Source organism: Tarenaya hassleriana, unplaced genomic scaffold (genome assembly GCF_000463585.1).
Source record: "Tarenaya hassleriana unplaced genomic scaffold, ASM46358v1 Cleome10, whole genome shotgun sequence".
NCBI lineage: Eukaryota > Viridiplantae > Streptophyta > Magnoliopsida > Brassicales > Cleomaceae > Tarenaya > Tarenaya hassleriana.
Genome location: NW_010960188.1, coordinates 2,216,928 through 2,238,424, shown reverse-complemented (window position 1 = coordinate 2,238,424; position 21,497 = coordinate 2,216,928). Strand labels below are relative to the sequence as shown.

Below are 21,497 nucleotides of genomic sequence, written 5' to 3'. Positions count from 1 at the left end.
CCCCCCCTCTCTCTCTCTCGCTTCTTCTTCTTCTTCTTCTTACATGGCGCCTCAAGCCTCATTCTTCTTTCTAATGGCGTTTGAGTTTCCTTTACCAGTTTCTCTCTCTTGTAAAACGTGTCTTTCTCTCTAGCAAAACCCTCTCCCGTCTTAGGATTTTCTTATCTGTCTCTGTCTCCGGCCATGGCGTTTCCCGCCTTTTTGCTGTGTTTTTTCTTGTTCCTGTTTCTGGTCTTCTCTGCCTCGACCTCCATTGATGAAGCTAGCTCGGAAACGAACTCTCTGGTTTCGTTCAAACTTTCGCTTGAGAACCCACAAGTCCTTTCTTCGTGGAACAGGAAGTCTCCGGCTTCGTCTCACTGCGACTGGATCGGCGTTACGTGTCAGTTCGGCCAAGTCCACTCTCTCTCTCTCCCCGCTATGTCCCTCAGAGGTCGTCTTTATCCTTCTCTTTTCTCGCTCCGGTTTCTCACAATTCTCGACTTGTCGGAGAATTCTCTCTCTGGCGAGATTCCGCCGGGAATTTCGAGGTTGAAGGGTTTGAAACAACTCTCTCTGGGCGGAAACCGATTCTCCGGGATGATTCCAGCGGAAATCGGTGGGTTGGCTCAGCTCGAATCGCTTCAACTCGGTCCCAACCTTCTCTCCGGTCCAATCCCCCCGGAGCTGGGGAGACTGAAACGGCTTCAGAATCTCGATCTCTCCGGAAACTCGCTGACCAGAACGTTTCCGAGTGGGCTCGGCGAGCTGACTCATTTGCTGTACCTGGACCTAAGCGACAACTATCTCTCAGGTTCCCTTCCTCCGGCTATCTTCTCCAACTTTCCAGCTTTAACCTCGCTTGATGTATCGAACAACTCATTTTCGGGGGAAATCCCGGCGGAAATCGGAAAACTGAGCTACCTTTCCGATCTTTACATGGGTATGAACAAGTTTTCCGGGACGATCCCGCCGGAAATCGGCAAGCTATCGTCGCTCGAGAATTTTCTCGCCCCTTCATGCTCCATAACCGGACCATTGCCCAACGAGCTCTCTAAGCTCCACAACTTGACGAAACTCGACCTTTCCAACAACCCATTGAAGTGTTCGATCCCGAAATCCATCGGAAATTTGCAGAAACTGAGCGTACTGAATCTGGTCTACGCCGAGCTTAACGGGACGATCCCCCCGGAGCTCGGTAACTGCAAGAACCTTAAGACGTTGATGCTTTCCTTCAATTCACTGTCTGGATCACTGCCGCATCAGCTATCAGAAATTCCTCTGCTAACGTTTACATCAGAAAAGAATCTGTTTTCAGGTCCATTGCCCTCTTGGATCGGCAAATGGAAGGAGCTGGATTCGCTTCTGCTGGCAAGCAATCGGTTTTCAGGGGAAATTCCTCAGGGGCTTGGGGATTGTCGAAAGTTGAAGCATCTTAGTTTGAGTAATAACTTGTTGACTGGTCCGATTCCTCGGGAGCTCTGTGATTCAGGTTCTTTGTTGGACATTGATCTTGCCGGGAACTTCCTGTCAGGAACCATCGATGGCGTCTTTGTAGGGTGCAAGAATCTAACCCAGCTGATTCTTGTGAATAATCAGATAAATGGTTCCATACCTGAGTATCTTTCTCAGCTTCCATTAATGGCGGTTGACTTGGACAAGAACAACTTCACCGGGGAAATCCCCGTGAACCTCTGGAAATCGGTAAACTTGATGGAGTTTTCGGCTTCTTATAATCATCTAGAAGGTCATTTGCCTGCAGAGATTGGCAATGCAGTTTCACTGGAGCGACTCGATCTCAGTAATAATCGGCTGAAGGGTGAAATACCTAGAGAGATAGGAAAGCTTACTTCTTTGTCATTCGTGAACCTGAATTCAAACTTGTTCAAAGGGAAGATTCCAGTCGAGGTGGGGAATTGTACTGCACTGACTACCTTGGATCTCGGCAACAATAATCTCAATGGGTCGATTCCCGACGAAATCACTGGTCTTGCACAGCTACAATGCTTGGTTCTCTCCCACAACAGTCTGTCTGGACAGATTCCATCGAAGCCATCGGCCTATTTCCATCAGACCGAGATGCCTGATTTGATCTTTGTTCAGCACCATGGGGTGTTTGATCTCTCCTACAATATGTTGACAGGCCCCATACCACAGGAACTTGGTAACTGTGTGGTTGTGGTGGATATTCTGCTTAGCAACAATCAGCTTTCGGGGGAGATTCCGGCTTCACTCTCTCGTTTGATGAATCTCACAACATTGGACCTATCCGGAAATGCCCTTTCTGGCTCTATCCCAGAGGCGATCGGCAATAGTCGTAAATTGCAGGGCTTGAACTTGGGAAATAATCAACTCGCTGGCTCTATACCTCAAAGCTTTGGCCTTTTGGATAGCTTGGTTAAGTTGAACTTGACTGGAAACAAGCTGAACGGATCAGTTCCTGCTTCTATTGGGAAATTGAAGGAGCTTACCCACTTGGACCTGAGCCACAACGAGCTAACTGGTGAACTCCCTTTAGCCTTGTCTGAGATGCTCAACCTTTTGGGCATTTATATTCAGCAGAACAGCTTCTCTGGCAGAATAGACGATCTCTTCTCTGGCTCCTTTGCATGGAAAGTTGAGAGTATGAACTTCAGCAACAATCTCTTTGGGGGCAGCTTGCCAGCGTCATTGGGGAACTTGTCTTATCTGATTTTCCTAGATCTCCATGGCAATAAGTTCACTGGAGAAGTCTCTTCAGGCTTCGGCAATCTTATGCAGCTCGAGTACCTGGATGTTTCTCTGAACAGGTTATCTGGACAGATACCAGAGAAAGTTTGTGCTTTGCCCAATCTACATTTCCTGAGTTTTGCAGATAACATGTTCAAAGGGGATGTCCCCAGCAGCGGCATTTGCAAGAATCTGTCAAAGGCTTCGTTTTCGGGGAATAAAGGCTTGTGCGGAAGAATAACAGGATTAAACTGCAAGATAAGAGGACACCTCGATCAAACAAACTTGCTGAACGCTTGGGGGCTTGGGGGAATTGTGATTGGGAGTATCTTCCTTGTCTTTGCAACTATTTTCTCTCTTCGCAGATGGGTAGTAATGAGAAACGTGAGGCAGAGAGACACCGAGAGAACAGAGGAATGCAGGCTGAAGGGTTTCATCGAGCCAAACCTCTATTTCCTCAGCGGCAGCAGATCAAAGGAGCCATTAAGCATTAACGTGGCTACATTTGAGCAGCCACTTCTCAAGCTGAGCCTAGCCGACATTCTTCAGGCAACAGACAACTTCTGCAAGAAGAACATAATAGGAGACGGTGGCTTTGGGACAGTGTACAAAGCTTCTCTACCCAGTGGCAAAACAGTGGCGGTTAAGAAGCTAAGCCAAGTAAAAACACAGGGAAACCGAGAATTCATTGCAGAAATGGAGACACTGGGGAAAGTGAAGCATCCAAACCTGGTTTCTTTGATGGGTTACTGTTCTTTCAGGGAAGAGAAGCTTCTGGTTTATGAATACATGAAAAACGGAAGCTTAGATCACTGGCTAAGGAACCAAACCGGGATTCTAGAGGTACTCGACTGGCCCAAACGGCTCCAAATCGCGACAGGAGCGGCTCGAGGGCTAGCCTTTCTCCACCACGGGTCCATCCCCCACATCATACACCGTGACATCAAAGCCAGCAACATCTTGCTGGACAACGAGTTCAAGCCAAAGGTTGCGGATTTCGGGCTGGCGAGACTGATAAGCGCCTGCGAGACCCATGTCAGCACGGACATAGCCGGGACGTTCGGGTATATACCACCGGAGTACGGGCAAAGCGGCCGAGCCACGACCAAGGGAGATGTATACAGCTTTGGGGTGATATTGGTCGAGCTTGTGACGGGGAAAGAGCCGACAGGGCCGGACTTCAAGGAAAGCGAAGGCGGGAACTTGGTGGGATGGGTGTTTCAGAAGATAAACAAGGGAAATGCTGCGGAAGTTCTGGACCCAATGGTTCTGACTAGGGTTTCGAAGCCGTCGATGCTTAGGGTCCTGCAGATCGCTGTTCTTTGCCTGGCGGAGACTCCGTCGAATCGCCCCGCCATGGCTGATGTTTTGAAGGCACTGAAAGAGACTGTGAAAGGCGGCGGCTTTGCTTAGGAGTGGCTGTTGTCGGGGTTTCTTGTTGTTGAAGTAACTGCTAACCAACCAAAAAAAAAAAGTGTGTTTAGGGGATTGTGAGGCTAAGTTAATCTTCTTATAACACACTATTTGCTCGTAAGGCAGCGTTTTGTTGTAAAACCAAATTGGGAGCCGACCAAACCCTAAAACGAAACAGAACCAACAAGTTAATCAAGATGCAAGTTACTGCTTGCGATGTGTAAATGAGATGTTCCCAGTTATCAACTCTCTCTTAATTTTTATTTCTATTTTTTTCAAACACAAATGAAAGGTCAAAAAGGGAAAAGTCCACTAGATACATTTGTGTGTATATATATATAAAAAGGGGCCTTTTGGATCTAATACTATATAGTCAATAATATCTTAATATAATTAAAAATGAGAGGGGGTTAGACTTGGAGAGGAGCGAGGAAAGTTCTTCCAAAAAACGGCACGTGTCTACGGGGGAGGGGAGAGGGCTGCGATCTGCTGCTTCGCGGCTGGAAACTTCTCAGCCGTCAATTGCACACTCTCTCATTGGCTATACCGTAATGCCGCCGCAACCACCGCGTCTCCTCGCTTTCCCTTCTCTCTCCTCCTCCGCCGTCGCTCGATTCTCCCGGCTGCCGCAAACTCAACGATATCGTCTTCTGCTGCTCCTCCGCCTTCTGGTCTCCACCGCTCCGGGTTCGTTTCAGGCCTATCGGGAAGCCGAACAGTTTCTGGCTCCCTTCGTCCTCGGACTCCGCCGCCGGTTTCTCTGTTTCGCCTGAAAACCGCTTAGCCGGTAGCACGTCGTGGTAACTGTTTTCGTATCGGTTGTTAGGGTGAGATCCGGCGTAATTGGTCATGAGGCTGAAGATGTCGTTGCACAGATTCTTCATCTGAGCTAGTTCGCGGTTGAGCTGAATATTTTGCTTCCGAAGCTTCTCGTTCTCCTCCACTAACTCCATCATTCCTCCGCCACCGCCGCTTCCCACCGTTTTGGAGTACCACGACGATGGGGAGATTACTTGTTCCTCCCCTGAATTTGATGGAGTTATAACCGGTTTTGCCGCCGCCGTCGGGATTCCCTGATCCGTCAACGGCAAAGATGCTCCCGTAACCGCCGGAGGAGATATTTTCCGGCGCTGAATCTCGCAGAGAAGCCGCTTCTCCCCTCTCCGGAAGCAATCGTTCGAGAACTCCCACCGATCCGGCACAACTTTCCTAAATCCCTAACGAAGATTTCGGACAAATGGAAATCAAAATCCAGAGAAGGAAGACGCACAAAAACATAATCGGATTTCGATTAACACGTACGTAAGTGTTGAGCTGGCGGACGAAGCTGGAGAAATTGTTGTGTTTGAAGTATCTGGGGAGCAAATCGCTGGCGAAAACCGTCGGATTCCAGACGACAAAGGAGGAACCGTCTTCGTTCCAGGAGATGACGTTGTCGAGGGAGTGATCGTCGACGAGCTGGTAAGTCTTCGTGAGGAACGGCGTCGGAACAGACCTCTGAGATTCGCCGCTAACCGTAGCCACGGCGTGGACGTTGTTGGTGTTGGTATGCTCCTCCGGACACGGAGCCATGGATTACCAAAACGAAGCGATTCCCTGATGGCGTTAGGGTTCGTCGTCAAGAAGCAGAAGATTCTGCAGAGAGAGATTTTTTTTTTTTTTTTTTGGGGGGGGGGGGAAAGGAAAAAGGGGAAAGAAAAGTGTAAAACGACCAGAAGCTGCGTAATGGTTTCGCCTTCAAGAAACTTCCTATGCATTCTTTTTCCTTTTTTTTTGTATTTCTTCTTTCTTTATTACTTTCCATTTTAGCCTCTTTTTTAAATTGCTTTCTTATGCATCGGAACTTCCCTTTTCGCATTTCTACCAGTTTCTTTATATGAGTTTATATTTTATTTAATTTTTTAATTGCCAAATTCTGGCACCACTTGTTGTAGTTCATCACTTGTCGCGGCTTGATTGATCGTATCCTATCCCGGTTTTTTTAATAATTAAAATCCATTTTTATGTAACAAATTCTATTTTGATCACTAGGACGTCATTTGTCACCCATCACGCAGTTATGTTCTAACAGGTTTTTACATAGAGATGCGTGTGATCCAAATGACTCAGTTTTATGGCCCATATCGGTCGTCATTCGCATGTAGAATGCACGTGTCCGTGTGCAAAGGTTTGGACATCATCATTCAAAGGCTAGATATAATATGAAACTCTCTAAGTTAAGTACGTAAATTTTTGTAAAACTATATAAGAAGAAAACAATTTTAAACTTTAACAAACTGGTTTATTACACAGAATGACATATAAAACACAAAATTTGAAATAGTATTAGGTTATTTAATGATCATTAAAGGTATTTTTAACAAACGGCAAAATTTAGGTTTTGAATAGAGATGACTTTTATTTTGGATTTTTGGTTTTAGTTTTTGGATTTTGGTTTTTAGTTTTTAGTTTTTGGTTTTTGGCTTTTGGATTTTATAATGGCCTTGAATGGTAGGAGGTTTTGGAGTTTTTAGAATCTAAAAACAAAAAAAAAAAACATTCAAGTTTTTACAAAATTACTTTTCCTAAAAACTTGGAAAGCCATTTTAGTGAAAAAATCAATGAAAAACCAAAAGCTACTTTTTTTGAGTTTTCAAATATTATAAAATCCAAAAGTAAAAAACCAAAAACTAAAAACCAAAATCCAAAAACTAAAACCAAAAACCCAAAATAAAAGTCATCTCCATTCAAAGCCAATATTTGAAAACTCAAAAAAAATAGCTTTTGATTTTTCATTGATTTTTTCACTAAAATGGCTTTCCAAGTTTTTAGGAAAAGTAATTTTGTAAAAACTTGAATGTTGTTTTTTTTGTTTTTGGATTTTAAAAACTCCAAAAACTCCTAACCGTTCAACAGATTGATATCAATGCTTGGTTCATGGTCAGACGTCAACACTAGGTCGGCAAAAAATCCAAAAACAAAAAACACACGTTCACATATATACACACGTTTGTACACAAATGCTTGTGTGTGTGTATATATATATATGAAATATGTACGCACCTATACAGAATCTAAATTAGATTCCAATCCTACAGCTAAGCTTTTGAATGATGATAACAATAATAATATTCATTACTAATATATATATATATAAGGAAATTCCACTGAAATACGGAAGTGAATACTGCCTCCAGCAAAATCCTTACTACACGCAAAGACGCTTCAATTTATGTACACTGGAAATACCTATAACAACAATAATAACAAGACCTCCACACCCATCGGTGTAATAATATAAGGGCATTCCACGTTTTCATTCAGCTATATATATATATTATTTATAATGCCAAAAGAGATACTAAGCTAAGGCCCACGAAATACTTCCAAAATTGGATTTTCTTTATATATATACACACCCGTAAATTCAGAGGAGCTTGCAGAGTGAGTGTGTGGTCTGAGATTAAGGGGAGAAAGGGGTGGAGACGGTAGTTTCAATTGCACTTTGCTCCTTCTTCACTCCCTCGACTCCTGCACCACCACCACCACCACCATCATCATCATCATCATGTAAGTATGCCCTATAAACTTTTACAATATTCTATTCGAACCATACCGTCACAAAATTGTCATGCATTTATTTGTTCTCTTTTACCTTGGCATGAATGCTGGCCTTTCTTGACATTATTCGATGCAGACTTGGCGTCGGATCCTTCTGCAACAGCTGCATCTTCCTCGCTCCTTGCATTCAGAGCCCCCGGGTTCATCTTCCGCACTTCCTCTTTTGTGTATATGAATATCTTCCTTACCATGCAACAAAACTCCCTGCCATTTCATACCAATGTGTCTTAAGAGGTGAAATTTTAGACACAGCAAACCAGGTTTGAGATTCCGAAAAGGCGAAAACTAAAAAAAAATCTTACTGCCATGGATCGTCTCCGACAAGCATCATATCTCCCTCATCATCTGTGTAAACAATCAACCATTCCTTCTTCAGAGCAGCCATTAACTCCCCATTAAACTCAAACAACCTATCGAGCTCAGCCACTAACTCACTGTAGTCATGGAACTTTGACAGATCCACTGACCGACCGAGTGCAATTCCTTGCTTGTGAACCTTCAAACCAACACACACACATATATATGTTAGGCTACGGGCTTCAAGAATTCTTACTTCAGATTGTTTGATGGAAATTGGAATTACCTTCGTGCAACTCCTCGTTGAATTTGATTTGCCATGCGCAGTTTCCGGCTGATGGATCTGACCAGTCTGTGGTTGTCTTCCCACCTGCTCGGTTCGTGGGTCCTTTGTTGATTTTAGTACTTTAGATTTATCAGATTGATCCAGGACCTTTGGCGATAAGATCTGTGTCTGAGACACTTGCTCTGTCGGCTCTGTCTCAATCGAGTGACTGACCAGTGGAATGCCAAAAAGCCTGCAGTTTCCATCTCTTGATTTTCCAGTCTCTTTCTCTTGTCTCATTGCAGGTTGCTTTGCCACATGCTCCCTAATCTGAGCCATATCCTCAAAATAGTTCACTGCATGAGGAGGCATTGGCCAGTTCCCACAAGCATTCTCAACCATGGTGGGACCATGAAGCACTGGATATTCTTTAGATCTGCCATATTTAACGTTGACATGTCCATGGAATGAGGCATCGCCAACAAAAGGTACCTTTGATGACTCGGGCAACTTGAGAGAAAGGCCAGAGTGAATCAATGGCCACTGGTTACCGACGTAATCGAACTTGCCATCCTGACCACCCAATGGTTTCTTCGTAGGACCAGAAGGTCGCACCGAATGGTCAGTAAAAGGCAGCCGGTGATTGTGGGATGTATCAACGTTTGACCCAAATCCAGAAAGTAAATCTGTATAAGTCGGCTCATGCCTCCCCGATGACATCCAGTTCTCAGATCCATATCTTCTAGACACAGAAACCACAACCCTATCATCATCTACAGAGGGCGGCCAGACAGCAGAATTCTCGGGAGCATTGCACTCAACACTCTCTGTGAGTTTCCCTCTCAAGGACGAGTAATCTTGGCCTTGCAAGACCCTTGAAAGTCCACTTGCAGGTAAAGGGTCCATGGTTGCCTTAGATGAGCCTGTTTAAAACAAAAAAGAATCAAAATGTAACCCATCCATGCTCTGAGGGGATTCAGTTTCAATCCTCATTGCTAGGCCGACAAAATTGTGTGGGAAAATACCTTCACGAGTAAGCACTGAAGAATCAGGAGATGATGGCGCAATGGTAGGTCTGGGCCTCTTTGGCCTCGGCATCGGGACAGGACTCAGAGCAGGAGGTGCAAGCGCAGGCTCTATCTTCCAAGGAGATACACGATCAGGTCGAGGAATAGTAGAGGTTTCATCCCATCTTACCTGAAATATAACTGGACATTATCACTCGTTCTCTACAAATAGTACTCTGGATCCTACTAAGAAAACATGTCACAATGTACCTTGAGGGATCTCCACTTAGAGTTTGGAAATCTTTTGGGATCGGCGTCTTCAAACCCGACAACTGTTCCAGTAAACCTAATTTAATAAATAAAGTCGTTATGGTCTGTCCTTTGCAAGGAATCACTTTGACAAGCAGAAACATATGGATAGGTAGAATGTGGATATCATACAAATAACTTAGCTATGGTATATTAGGATGTAAATATTATGAATAGATAAATGAAAGGGAGAGCAGCTCGTCGTCCTACCTTTGCTCAGGAGACTCTTCGCCTTCGAATCTCATTTTGAACCTCATACCTATGGTGTAGTTATTCTTGACAGACTCCATGTACTGATCAAATGGAACAATAAACTCAGACGGACTCTTCCTGTCACAAACAAACAACAGTTTACAACTAAGAAAACGGGGGAAAACATGAAGCATCAGATATATCAAGAAACATAGTTTATAACTAAGAAAACAACACAGCTACAAAGCTCAAACCTTGGCTTGTAATAAACTGTAAACATAGTCTTCGTCAAGTAGGCGTGCCATGCAGTAGCCAGTACGCCAAGATGCATGCTGTGGCTAGATATAACAGAAGATGGAACATTTCCCTGCTGTCTCATTGCCCGCCTCACTCCAACACGTAGTTCCCCATTCTCACCCCTATAGATGCATTTAAAGTCCTCTCTTTTCAACAAAAAACATGACAGAGACAAGAACTGAGGCCAAGACAGCAAGTGTATTATGCTGCTAACTCGTATACCTCAGAAATATGAATGCATCTCCTGCAACAAGCCGCTTGGAGCTAACGAACACACTCCATCCGCTCTGGAGCAAATGCCTCCGTGGTTGACCTGGTATGACATACACACAAACATCAGAAGCCGCAGAAATATTACTGTGTAGACCGCATGTATTAGCCCGTACCTCGGAAGATATGCCTGAAACGCCACTCATTTCTATGCAAGTCCTTAGCAACTAGCTCCTGCGTTGGAGGTTGTCGTGACATATCCTGAAGAGATAAAAAAGCACTCCATCTCGGCACCCAACACAGTAGATATGGAGAAAAAGACAAGCTTGGATCTATATCACAACTTCAGCACTAACCAGAGGCGGAAGGCATTCATCGGCATGGCGTCTAAGCACAGAAAACCCACCGTGCGTACTTGTGTCCGATGCAGTCAAGGTCTTGCAAAACGAGTGCACCTGGAACCTTGGAGGCGGTGGTGGAGGCGGCAATGTCTCGACTGCAGCCTCATCTTGCTGAAAGATAAAACAGAAAAAAACAAACATCAGCGTTGCAAACACGACAAGATCATTATGCTGCGCTTAAACACCGATTAGAAGTAATGGCTTACGTTAGCCTCAGGAATCAGAGTAATTTGGGCAAACACTTCATCGGTATCTGGCTCTGCCTGTGAAACAAAAGATAACAATCCAATATTAGCATACGATGCAAGACTTGATATTAAAAACTTGCCCATAAAGAGATAACCATTCGTACCTTCAAATCTACGTTAATCACCCGACAAAGGATCTTCGACGGAAGTTCATAAACCGGCATCTGCTGCTCTGTTCCCGGACTCGTCGATGCCTCCACCTAATCACCAAGTAAAACCAGATTAAACCAAAGAGAAGATCGGAGAGAACAACCAACACATTGAACATCAACAACATTATCACCACTTGAAACCCAGACCCGAAAGATGAAACAGAACCTGTTCGATGTGTCCCTGAGGGAAGTAGAAGACACGATCGTCTTTTCTGGGGACGGTCACTAGCGGACCGGCGCAGGCATGCCATAGCTCCCTGTAAAGCGCAGCCTCAGGGTCGACTGACATAAGAACCACGAAATCAGAACACGAGATCACCGACATCTGAAATAAAAAAAGACGAGCTGACTACGACTAGAACAAGACATACCGACAGCAGATCGTGTAGAATGATTCTTCTGCCCCTCGCCGGCGGTGGCGTTCCTCGCCTCTTTAGGGTCGCTGTAACCCGAGGAGAGGCCATCTCCGTTACCGTGCATGGGATTTCCCTTCATCGAAACCTCCGAAGTCGCCATTTCTCAATGTTTTCTAAGCTTAGATCTGTTTCATCTGAATCCAAAACAGCTTCTAAATGGCAAAAAACTCTCAGGAACTTCTCAGATCCAGCTCGCCTCTACCAGAAACCAGATAAAAATCACAGAGCGTGCTCGATACTGCAAATTCAACTTCTCTACCCCTCTCACACGTTCACCACTCCCTCAGCTTCTCTGCACACGTACCGATGAAACTGCCACAAAGAAAAACCCTAGAATCGAAGGAGGGAACACCAAATTCTCCTCAAATTTCCTTGATTTATGCTCAACCCTCCTATCTTTCTCTCCCTCTCTCCACTTCTCTCTCTCTCGTCGCCTTCTATCTCTTTATCTCTTCAGGTATCAGATTGCAGGTGACAGAGCTCGTACATCAACAGGCCTTCCTCCCTTCTAGCTTTCTCTCTCTACTTTCTCTCTCTTATTTCTTCTTCTTCCTCTCTCTCTCTCTGTTTCTGTGTGTGTGACGACCACGGCTTAACCAGAGTGGTCAAAACTGAGCTTCAATCATTTTAACAGCGGTCAATTTCTAACCGTAGCGGAAACCGGCATTCACCGGTGGCCAGACCCCTTTCACACCGGCTACTCCCGGTTGTAACCATTTCCGGGGGACCAGGATAGCGACCATAGAAAGACGAAAGACAATCGATGAATTATTTTCCTTTTTTATTACGAAAAATTGATGATTTATTTTCTTTCTATATCAATTAATTTAATGTTTTTACTCATTTTACATTTACTTTTTAAAAATCTATAATCATCTTTTTTTTTTCCTCAAACAAGTCACGTTCAATATAACGGGTGGTTATGACCCCAAAAAAATAATCTGAAATCTATTATCTTCATGCAACTGTATTTGATTAAATTAATAATATAACTATTGTGGACAAAAGAAACCTAGAAATATATATACTTTCTACAAAAGAAAAGGGAAAATTTTCAAGATAATCCAAATACGGTATGCACGTAACGTAACCATCGGTTGAAATTTGGGGGGAAAATGATGTGTTTTCATTTAATATTTAATTAATTAATGTTTTTAGAAGAGACTAACGGCGTCAACGCCGCTGCGAAAACTTGTCGAGAAAGGATTGGATAGAGAGGTAACGGCGTTTGTCAAACAGCGTCAGTGGGGAAGCTGCTCTGTTTTTACATGGGAAGTGGCTTTGTCGCGCTGTGAACGGGCAAGTCCGGATGGACGTAGAATGGAGGTGCCGAATAGAGACATGACACCTATCGGCGTATTTTAGCGTCTTCCAGACTTCTCGCTGTCTATTTCCTCCGAATCTTCCCTCCACCGTGCGCCTCTCGCGCCTTCTCGTGGCGAGATCTATAATTATTTAATTAACTTGTTCCATTGTGGAAAATTAAATTATAAATATATTCCTACAAAATATGCCACATTAACTGCAGGCCGAAACAATATTACATTTCAATTCCATTTTTATTTTTATAGTTAATTTGGTTCAAAGATAATATAAAATAGATTTTAAATCAAATTTAAATAAAATATATATGTGATTTGTTTTTGTACAATTAATAGCCTAACAGAACTATATTTTATAACATGACTGTTTTCGATGGGCTTTTTTTCTTCCAAAAATGGTATTTCTTGTGAATATGTATTTTAAGCACTAAACCTATGGGATACAACTACAGGAGTCCACAAAATCCACTATTGCTAATATTGGTACGTAGCATTATAATTCCACGGAAACCTGTAATTGCTATGTTAATTTTATAACAGCGATAGAAATTAATCTGCGTATTGATTAGGCGTTACAAATAATTATTTCCTAAAACCAACATCATGATACTTAGGGTTTTATTCGTGTTATTATTTAATCTGTCCTTTTTTAAGAACTACACGATACATGATATATATGAGAAATACGAATTCACGTGTTGTCGCGGCTAGAGATAAGCCGAGTGGGTGGGTCCCATCTGTATGGTCTAAAGCAACAAACTGCAGGAATCTTTGTCAACCTTTATTTATTTTATTAGTCTTCTTTCTTACCCTAAAAGTCTTACACACACGACACGGATATATATATATATAATATACATAATAAATTATGTATATTTTCCTCTAAATGATTCCCCGATAAAATGTTTTTTTAGGCTGCGGCCTGCGGGTTGTTCAGTATTATTATCATTAGATATAAGATTTTTAGATATTAAAAAAATAGGTAAAAAATCAATATAAAATATTAACTTCTAGTGGAAAAAAGGATTATATAGCTTAGTTTAAGGGAGAATGATATTCATGTATTTGATTTCATTATAATATTTTTTTGTGATTGTTTAATATGTCTCCCATTTTATTTTCTCCACTGTAAATTATAGACAAGTTACATGTTTGTTGATTTTTTTGTATCCATCTAAATAAAAAAAAATTGTACCTGAAAAATAAACATGTATTGTAACGTTATCAAATATATATATATTTTTAAATTTTAAAACAGGTATAGACATAATATCTTCGACATATGTGTAGTCGTAGATATAATAAACACACGTGAGGTATATGTGTTTCTGGTTGTAATAACGCAAACGTGCCGATGTTGGAGATTCATAAAACTGAATTTAATTTTTTTTTTTTTTTTGTTCTATGATTTGGTACAAGTTGGAGACTTCTACTTTTCTACAAAGAAAAAAACGAGCAAAACGTGTCATTTTCGTTCGTGGTCATGCAACACCTATAGCCCATGTTGGTCACTGTAAATTTTTATAATGAGAGAAATACAATCCAAATATGTAATTGATATAAATTTTACCATCTGAAATATATATTTCATCGTAAAATTCCACTTAAAAAAGTCTTATTTATTGGACAAATTCTATAAAAAAAATAATGGGTAAAAAAATCTGTAGCACGTGGGGCCTACACATGTCAGGTGATTAAGGAACACTAATCCAGGAAGTGGGGTCACGCCTTCCCTGCTTCCCCACTCCTAATCTCTCCCCTCTTTGAACCCTAACCGACAGACCAACCCCCATCCTCCCTTTTTCCTTAATTTATAATTATCCTCTTAATTAATTTGATTAATCTCTAGTTGTTGCGTCTTTATCCCCCGTGCCACGTCATCACGCACTTGCCCTCTTCGCAATCAGGTGGAGCACACGCGCTCACGAACGCCATGTGGCGGACTTCAAACGGTTTTATCCAATTCGATTCATAAAAAAATATATATATGTTTGAAAGCGGCATGATTTGGCTCCTGCGATCTGATTGGCGGACTTCAAATCATTTTATTCAATTTGGTTCATACTTTGAAAAAAACCACGTAGAGTGATAAGCCGGTTAGTGGGGAACAAATGGATAAACGCCACGTGTACCATGGACACGTGGGTCTCCACACAAGAACGCTGAATTTACTTTCTTTTTCTTTTTTTTTCCTTAGTTTGTGCTAACTACGTCTAGTCACGAACGTTGCGTGACAGCCGTTGGATGAGGAGCGGATACTGACGTCATAATTTCATTCGTCTATTTTTTATATTTATTTGTTTTTATTTTCAGATTTTATTTCTCTTTTTCAAGTGTTTTTAGATTTTGGGAAAACAGTGGTAATAAAAAATAGTATTGTAAAATTTAATTTATGTTTACGGATCTCCTTTCTCGTGTCGGATGTTTGGAGAGTCTATATATATATATATATACATCTATAAATTATATTTCAAAACTAAGCTTAAATATAAAATTTATGTGGATAATGGCAAGGGTGGTTAGCTCAACTGGTAAGTGGATATGCGCAAAGAGTGCTTTACCTAGGTTCGAATTCCACTCTTGGCAAATCACATATTATCAAAAAAAAAAAATTATCTGGATAATATAATTTCACAGTCAGTCCACATGGCAGAATTAATTAAAATATATTAAAGTATCATAATTTGATTAATCATATGGATTACGGGAAAGTCACTAGAAAAGATAAACATCATGTAAACATAATATTTTATGAGAAATGTATCCAATGTGCATAAACATAATGAATAATTTGTAGAAAGATCGTATTTAATGTTACTAGGAATGACAAATACAATCATCGAATTAGCTACCCAATTAATGGATGTTAATCTCCGTTAAAAGTAAATGTTAAAATCATTTTCTAATAAATAATTAATAATTATATCCAAAACCAAATTATATATATATTACTAGCTTCTTTTGAAAAGTGTTAAAAAGCAAACCATCCAACTGTACGCTTCCATCTTCCTTAACATTTATGATCTGTCACATCAATCGAATCTTCAATTTAATTATTATTATTATTATTATTATTATTTGCTAAATTTATTTGATTATGTATGTACCGTAAAAACTAATTTTATCCAATCCAGTAAACTTATACATTAAATTTGCAACAATATAAAATACGGTCCATTCAAATCAAATTGATTTAAAAATAATGTAAGGCATTAAATAAATAATATTCAACGCATTCTTGTATGACCAACAAGAGAACAAAGAATTAGACCGACGGGTTATTTCCAAGATAATTTATAATGTTTGTTTTTAAATTTTTGTTGGGTATAAGATAATCTATAAAATATACAAACCATTAGGCTGTGAATTTGATTTATGTTTATTATGCCAAGTGTTTCGTATTCTGCCTTTGACCAAAGCCACGTGTCGATTATTTTTTGGTTATATTTTTATTTAAACGTAGGTTAAGTGCAAAAATCCCTCATTTGGTTGGTCAGATAAAATCTTAAATTCGAAACTCTCCGACAGTGCTTCCATGATGTCGCGAATCATTATAAATCATGGTATTAGGTTTGAATAAAAATAATAATAATTCAAAGGATAACAATTTTTTATTAGTTTATTTTGTTTACTTGTTGTATCATCGTTTATTTTATTGGATGGCGGATTGAGTTATGAAAACTAGGATTTGTAATTCTGTATCCAACTTTATTAATATCAAAATACAAGCAGCTAATCGAGACTAATAAAACAGAATGCATAATTTTCTAAACGTTAATTATAATTTATTATTTTATTTCGTATATCTCCTATATACGTATGTTGAGAATTTAATGGAGTTTATTTTGAACCTTATTTGACTACGAAATTTACAAATTAAGTTATCGATTTATACTTTTGAAAGCAGTGTTATGTCATGATTATAAGTTGTGATAATTAAGGGGGAAAATATATATTTGAAGAATTGAGTGTTTGTTGGGTTACAAGGGATTTAAATAAAATTTTATTCGATAGAAGAAAAATGCATGCGTGAAAAATGGGAGCCGACGCGCAAAGTGCTGGTCACCAAACCCACAATCCCGTAAGCAAATTAACGCCCTCTAAATTTATTATTATTTTTTTGGGTAAATTAAATTATTATTATTATTATCATTATCGTCTGACCCAAATGTATAGTCTGCATAAAGACATATCTACATGATTTCACAAACCAGCGTGTATTATATCACCACGAATAGGAAAAAAATATGATTGGAGTATGAACAATATAATAAAAATATTGAATATTCATTTCGTTTTATTAAAAACAAATAATACAGAACCAAGGCGCATTATTTTTTTGATGCGACTTTGTGGAAATAGTTGTGCAAACATGCAACATCTGTAAATTTCATCACCGTTACAAAAAAAAAAAAAAAAAACATCTGTAAATTTGTTTACTACAACTAACACGTAAAGAAATTGCGATAGTATAATTTCATACAAATCCCATGATTATAAATTAAATATAATGAAACGGTCAAACCATGGATATATATATATATAGTAAACATTCATGCACCATTTTCACATTTTTAGTGGGGGGGGGGGGGAGCACACGCGCTCACGAACGCCATGTGGCGGACTTCAAACGGTTTTATCCAATTCGATTCATAAAAAAATATATATATGTTTGAAAGCGGCATGATTTGGCTCCTGCGATCTGATTGGCGGACTTCAAATCATTTTATTCAATTTGGTTCATACTTTGAAAAAAACCACGTAGAGTGATAAGCCGGTTAGTGGGGAACAAATGGATAAACGCCACGTGTACCATGGACACGTGGGTCTCCACACAAGAACGCTGAATTTACTTTCTTTTTCTTTTTTTTTCCTTAGTTTGTGCTAACTACGTCTAGTCACGAACGTTGCGTGACAGCCGTTGGATGAGGAGCGGATACTGACGTCATAATTTCATTCGTCTATTTTTTATATTTATTTGTTTTTATTTTCAGATTTTATTTCTCTTCACCATTTGTTTTTTTCCCCTCTAAGGAACGCCAATATATGTAAAATATATTTATATTGGTCGTAAAAAAAAAGTATTTACCCACGTGGAATTTCGGGAAAAAAAAACAGTCAAAACATATTGGTTCTTCATATACAAAATTTTCAACTTTACTGATAAAGTCTTTCAACACGTTTCAATCGAAGACCACTAAATAAAACGCGGGAGACATCATTGGAAGAATTGTTTTACGGTGCATTTTATTGTTAAATCTAATTGAATTCATTAATATATAATCATATCGAATTTTATATAACTTTAAAACAAGTAATTAATCCATTTAAATCCAACACAAATGATAAAAAAATATGAACGGAAACGGGTGAGAGTTGCATTTGTGATTTAAAGAATAAAAATGATTGATAATTGGGACTATAAACATATGATTCATTTATTAAAATAAACATTTTAATTATTTTTACTGTCACTAATACACAATTAGATTCGTGGAGGTTATTAGGTGCGTTAAAAGTCCAAAATATCAAATAGTTATGGGCCCAATGTGTAAAAAGCCAGAATATATGGGCCTTATCAGAATTAAGGCCCATTAAAATTTCACTCAACGACGTCGTATCAAGGTCCATCGTCGTCGTTCTGACGGCGCCGCGGTGCTTCTCAGTTGCTGTCTTGTTCCGTTTCTGTATCCATTCACCAGTTTGCGGACGATGCGATCTACGTTTTGCATGAGCAGACGAGTGATGGCGAGAACCAATCTTCTTCTGCTCCGATCGTTTTCTTTTCATACCGGAAGTTTCTCTGACGCGTCAGCTCAAATCGCGGCCATTCTTAACCAGGGAAACTGGCACGAGGCGTTGCAGTCGTCGAACCTTTCCAACGAGATAAACCCAGATGTTGTTCTCTCCGTTATTCGATCCAAGCGCGTCGTTGACCCCGTTCGGCTTTTGGGTTTCTTTAACTGGGTTGATTCTCAGAAGGGTGTGGAGCAGAAACTGGATTCCTTTTCGTTTCTTGCTTTAGTTCTGTGTAATTCTGGTAGTTTTGGGCAAGCTCATAATGTTGCACTTCGGATGATTGAGAAACGATTGCCGATCTCTGAGATTTTGGGCTCGGTTGTGAGATGCCATAGAGAATTTGCAGGAAGTAGCAATGGAGTTTTGTTCTGGGTTCTGATTGATGGGTACATTTACAAAGGGTTTCTGGACGAAGCTGTTATAGTGTTCTGTAGCACCAAGGATGTCGAGCTGGTTCCTCGTTTGGCTCAATGTAATCATTTGTTGGATGCGTTATTGAAGAAGAATCGGCTGGATTTATTTTGGGGTGTGTATAATGGGATGGTTGAAAGAAATATAGCTTTGGATGTTTTCACTCATGAAAAGTTGATCGACGCACATTGCAGGGCTGGAAATGCTAAAGAGGCAAAAGAGATTCTTCTGAAATTGGAAGGAAAGCTGGGAAATGCAAGTGTGACTGCGTATTGTTTGGTAATTGATGAGTTGTGTAAAACGGGGAATCTTGATGAAGCGCTCGAGCTGAAGAAGGCAATGATTGGCAAAGGGTTTGTGCCACTGAAACGAATATATAATGTACTTATAGATGGATTATGTAAGCGAAAGAGATTAAAAGATGCAAACTTGATGCTGGAAGAGATGCATAGCTTTGGTGTGTGTCCTGATAATGTTGCCTATGATATCTTTGTTGATGGGTTACTAAAGGATGGAGCTGTAGAAGCTGGGGTTGATCTGAATAAAACGATGGCTTCCCATGGAATCAACATTAATCCTATGATGTATGATGGCTTTATATGTGCAATGTCAAAGGTAGGGGAGATGGAGAAGGCAAAGGCTCTGTATGATGAGATGATCTCATTAGGAATATCACCAACTGGTCGGGTTTCTACCTTTTTGATTCAGGGTTACTTTCGACAGAAGAAAGTGGAAAAGGTATTTGAGTTACTCATTGAGATGAAAGGGTGGAACATTGAAATAACTCCATACACTTATGGTGTTGCAGTGATTGGATTGTGTGGCTCTGGAGATCTCGATAGAGCACATAACATTGTAAAGGAAATGGTTGAAAACAGCCACAAACCAAATGTGGTTATCTATACAACTCTGATCAAAAGCTACCTCCAGAAGAGTAGGTTCGGAGATGCAGCAAAGGTGTTAAAAGAGATGAAGGAACAGGGTATTATGCCTGATACCTTTTGCTATAATTCTCTCATAATTGGCCTTTCAAAGGCCAAAAGGATGGAAGAAGCAACATGTTATCTGGCTGAAATGGTCGAGAGTGGACTTAAGCCAAATGCATACTCCTATGGAGTTCTTGTTCAAGAGTATATAGAGGCAGGGGAGTTTACAGTTGCAGAGAAGTATATGAAAGAGATGTTGGGATGTGGTGCAATTCCAAATAAAGTCATTTACACAGATTGGATCAGAGGATACTGCAAAAAGGGAAATATAACAGAGGCAGTTTTGATGTTTAGGTCCATGCTTGAACTAGGGATAGAAGGGGATGCTAAGACGTACACTGTTCTTCTGAGCGGTCTTGTTAAAAATGGTAAACTTAAAGATGCAGTGGAGATTTTCTCAGAGATGCGTGAAAAGGGCATAAGACCTGATGCCATTGCTTACAGTACACTCATCGATGGGTTTTCTAAGTTGGGAATTATGCACGAGGCTACTCGTATTTATAGAGAGATGGTTCAAGAAGGTTTGACTACCAATGTCATCACATGCAATACGTTACTCGGCGGTTTATGCAAATCTGGTGAAATCGAGAGAGCTAAGGAACTGCTTGATGGAATGTGGGGAAAAGGCTTGTCCCCCACTGTGGTGACTTATTCTATAGTTATTGATGGGTGTTGCAAATATGGGAATTTGGCAGAGGCTTTTCGGTTATTCGAAGAGATGAAACTAAAGGGGCTGGTGCCTGATAGTTTTGTGTATACAATACTTGTGGATGGATGTTGCAGAATGAATGATATGGACAGGGCTCTGACCCTCTTCTTGGAGACAATCGATAAGGGCTGTGCCTCCATAGCCTCTTTCAATGCTTTGATCAATTGGGTTTGCAAGTTAGGAAAAGTAGAATTGATAGATAAGCTAATGGATGGGAGGTTTGATAAGCATGTGAAGCCAAATCGTATAACTTACAGTATTCTGATTGATTATTTGTGCAAGGAAGAAAACCTGGATGCTGCGGAAGAGTGCCTCCGTGAGATGCAAAAGAAGAATCTGATGCCAAATGCTGTATCTTATACTCCCCTCCTATACGCTTATGATAAAGTAGGTAAAAGATACAAGATGTTCTCTCTTTTTGATGAGGCTGTGGCTAAAGGCGTTGAACCCGACAAAGTAATGTATGGTGTTATTGTTAGTGCACTCTTGAAGGAAGGGAAGCTGACAAAAGCAATCATGATCATGGATCAAATGTTTGCCAGGAGCACTGTTTTGCATCAAGATCTTTTCGATTTACTAGTTGAAGTTCTTTGCAGGAACCAGGAAGAGTTACCAGTTTCTAAGTTGCTCGCGGAGATTACAGATAAAAGGTGTGAGCTAAGTGTTACTACATGCTGTGTTCTACTCTCTGGTTTGTCTGAAGCCAGAGGAATGGAGACGGCAGAGAAAGTTATGGAGGACATGATTCGATTGGAATGCATTCCTGTCGACAGTT

General features: G+C 40.4%; 4 protein-coding genes across 5 annotated transcripts; 2 read left to right on the top strand and 2 right to left on the bottom strand.

The window, feature by feature from the left end:
* Positions 1 to 15: 15 nt before the first annotated feature.
* Positions 16 to 4,266, top strand: LOC104801837 (leucine-rich repeat receptor protein kinase EMS1-like). The gene has a single exon (XM_010525215.2). It carries the CDS (start codon positions 184 to 186, stop codon positions 4,099 to 4,101), a length of 3,918 nt encoding a protein of 1,305 aa, XP_010523517.1. The 5' UTR covers positions 16 to 183; the 3' UTR covers positions 4,102 to 4,266.
* Positions 4,267 to 4,320: 54 nt separating this feature from the next.
* Positions 4,321 to 5,918, bottom strand: LOC104801831 (heat stress transcription factor B-2a). The gene is made up of 2 exons (XM_010525204.1): positions 5,404 to 5,918; positions 4,321 to 5,318 (listed from the first exon to the last, which is right to left on the bottom strand). The coding sequence occupies exons 1-2, from the start codon at positions 5,671 to 5,673 to the stop codon at positions 4,620 to 4,622; spliced, it is 969 nt and encodes a 322-aa protein (XP_010523506.1). The 5' UTR covers positions 5,674 to 5,918; the 3' UTR covers positions 4,321 to 4,619.
* Positions 5,919 to 7,242: 1,324 nt separating this feature from the next.
* LOC104801816 (auxin response factor 2) lies at positions 7,243 to 12,096 on the bottom strand. 2 transcript variants are annotated; one of them, XM_010525185.2, is made up of 15 exons: positions 11,451 to 12,095; positions 11,246 to 11,361; positions 11,032 to 11,127; positions 10,886 to 10,942; positions 10,635 to 10,790; positions 10,455 to 10,539; positions 10,291 to 10,381; positions 10,026 to 10,190; positions 9,790 to 9,909; positions 9,541 to 9,616; positions 9,289 to 9,460; positions 8,285 to 9,186; positions 8,004 to 8,197; positions 7,736 to 7,905; positions 7,243 to 7,611 (listed from the first exon to the last, which is right to left on the bottom strand). In XM_010525185.2, the coding sequence occupies exons 1-15, from the start codon at positions 11,593 to 11,595 to the stop codon at positions 7,544 to 7,546; spliced, it is 2,613 nt and encodes an 870-aa protein (XP_010523487.1). In that variant the 5' UTR covers positions 11,596 to 12,095; the 3' UTR covers positions 7,243 to 7,543. The 2 variants fall into 2 exon arrangements, with proteins under 2 accessions (XP_010523487.1, XP_010523495.1); XM_010525193.2 differs by having other exon boundaries at positions 7,254 to 7,611; positions 7,736 to 7,927; positions 11,451 to 12,096.
* A 6,388-nt stretch (positions 12,097 to 18,484) lies between these two features.
* Positions 18,485 to 21,496, top strand: LOC104804672 (pentatricopeptide repeat-containing protein At5g61990, mitochondrial; the record flags this gene model as incomplete). The annotated part of the gene is made up of 1 exon (XM_010529015.1): positions 18,485 to 21,496. A coding segment is annotated over exon 1 (2,967 nt), but the record flags the coding sequence as incomplete, so codon positions are not given.
* Position 21,497: the final 1 nt, after the last annotated feature.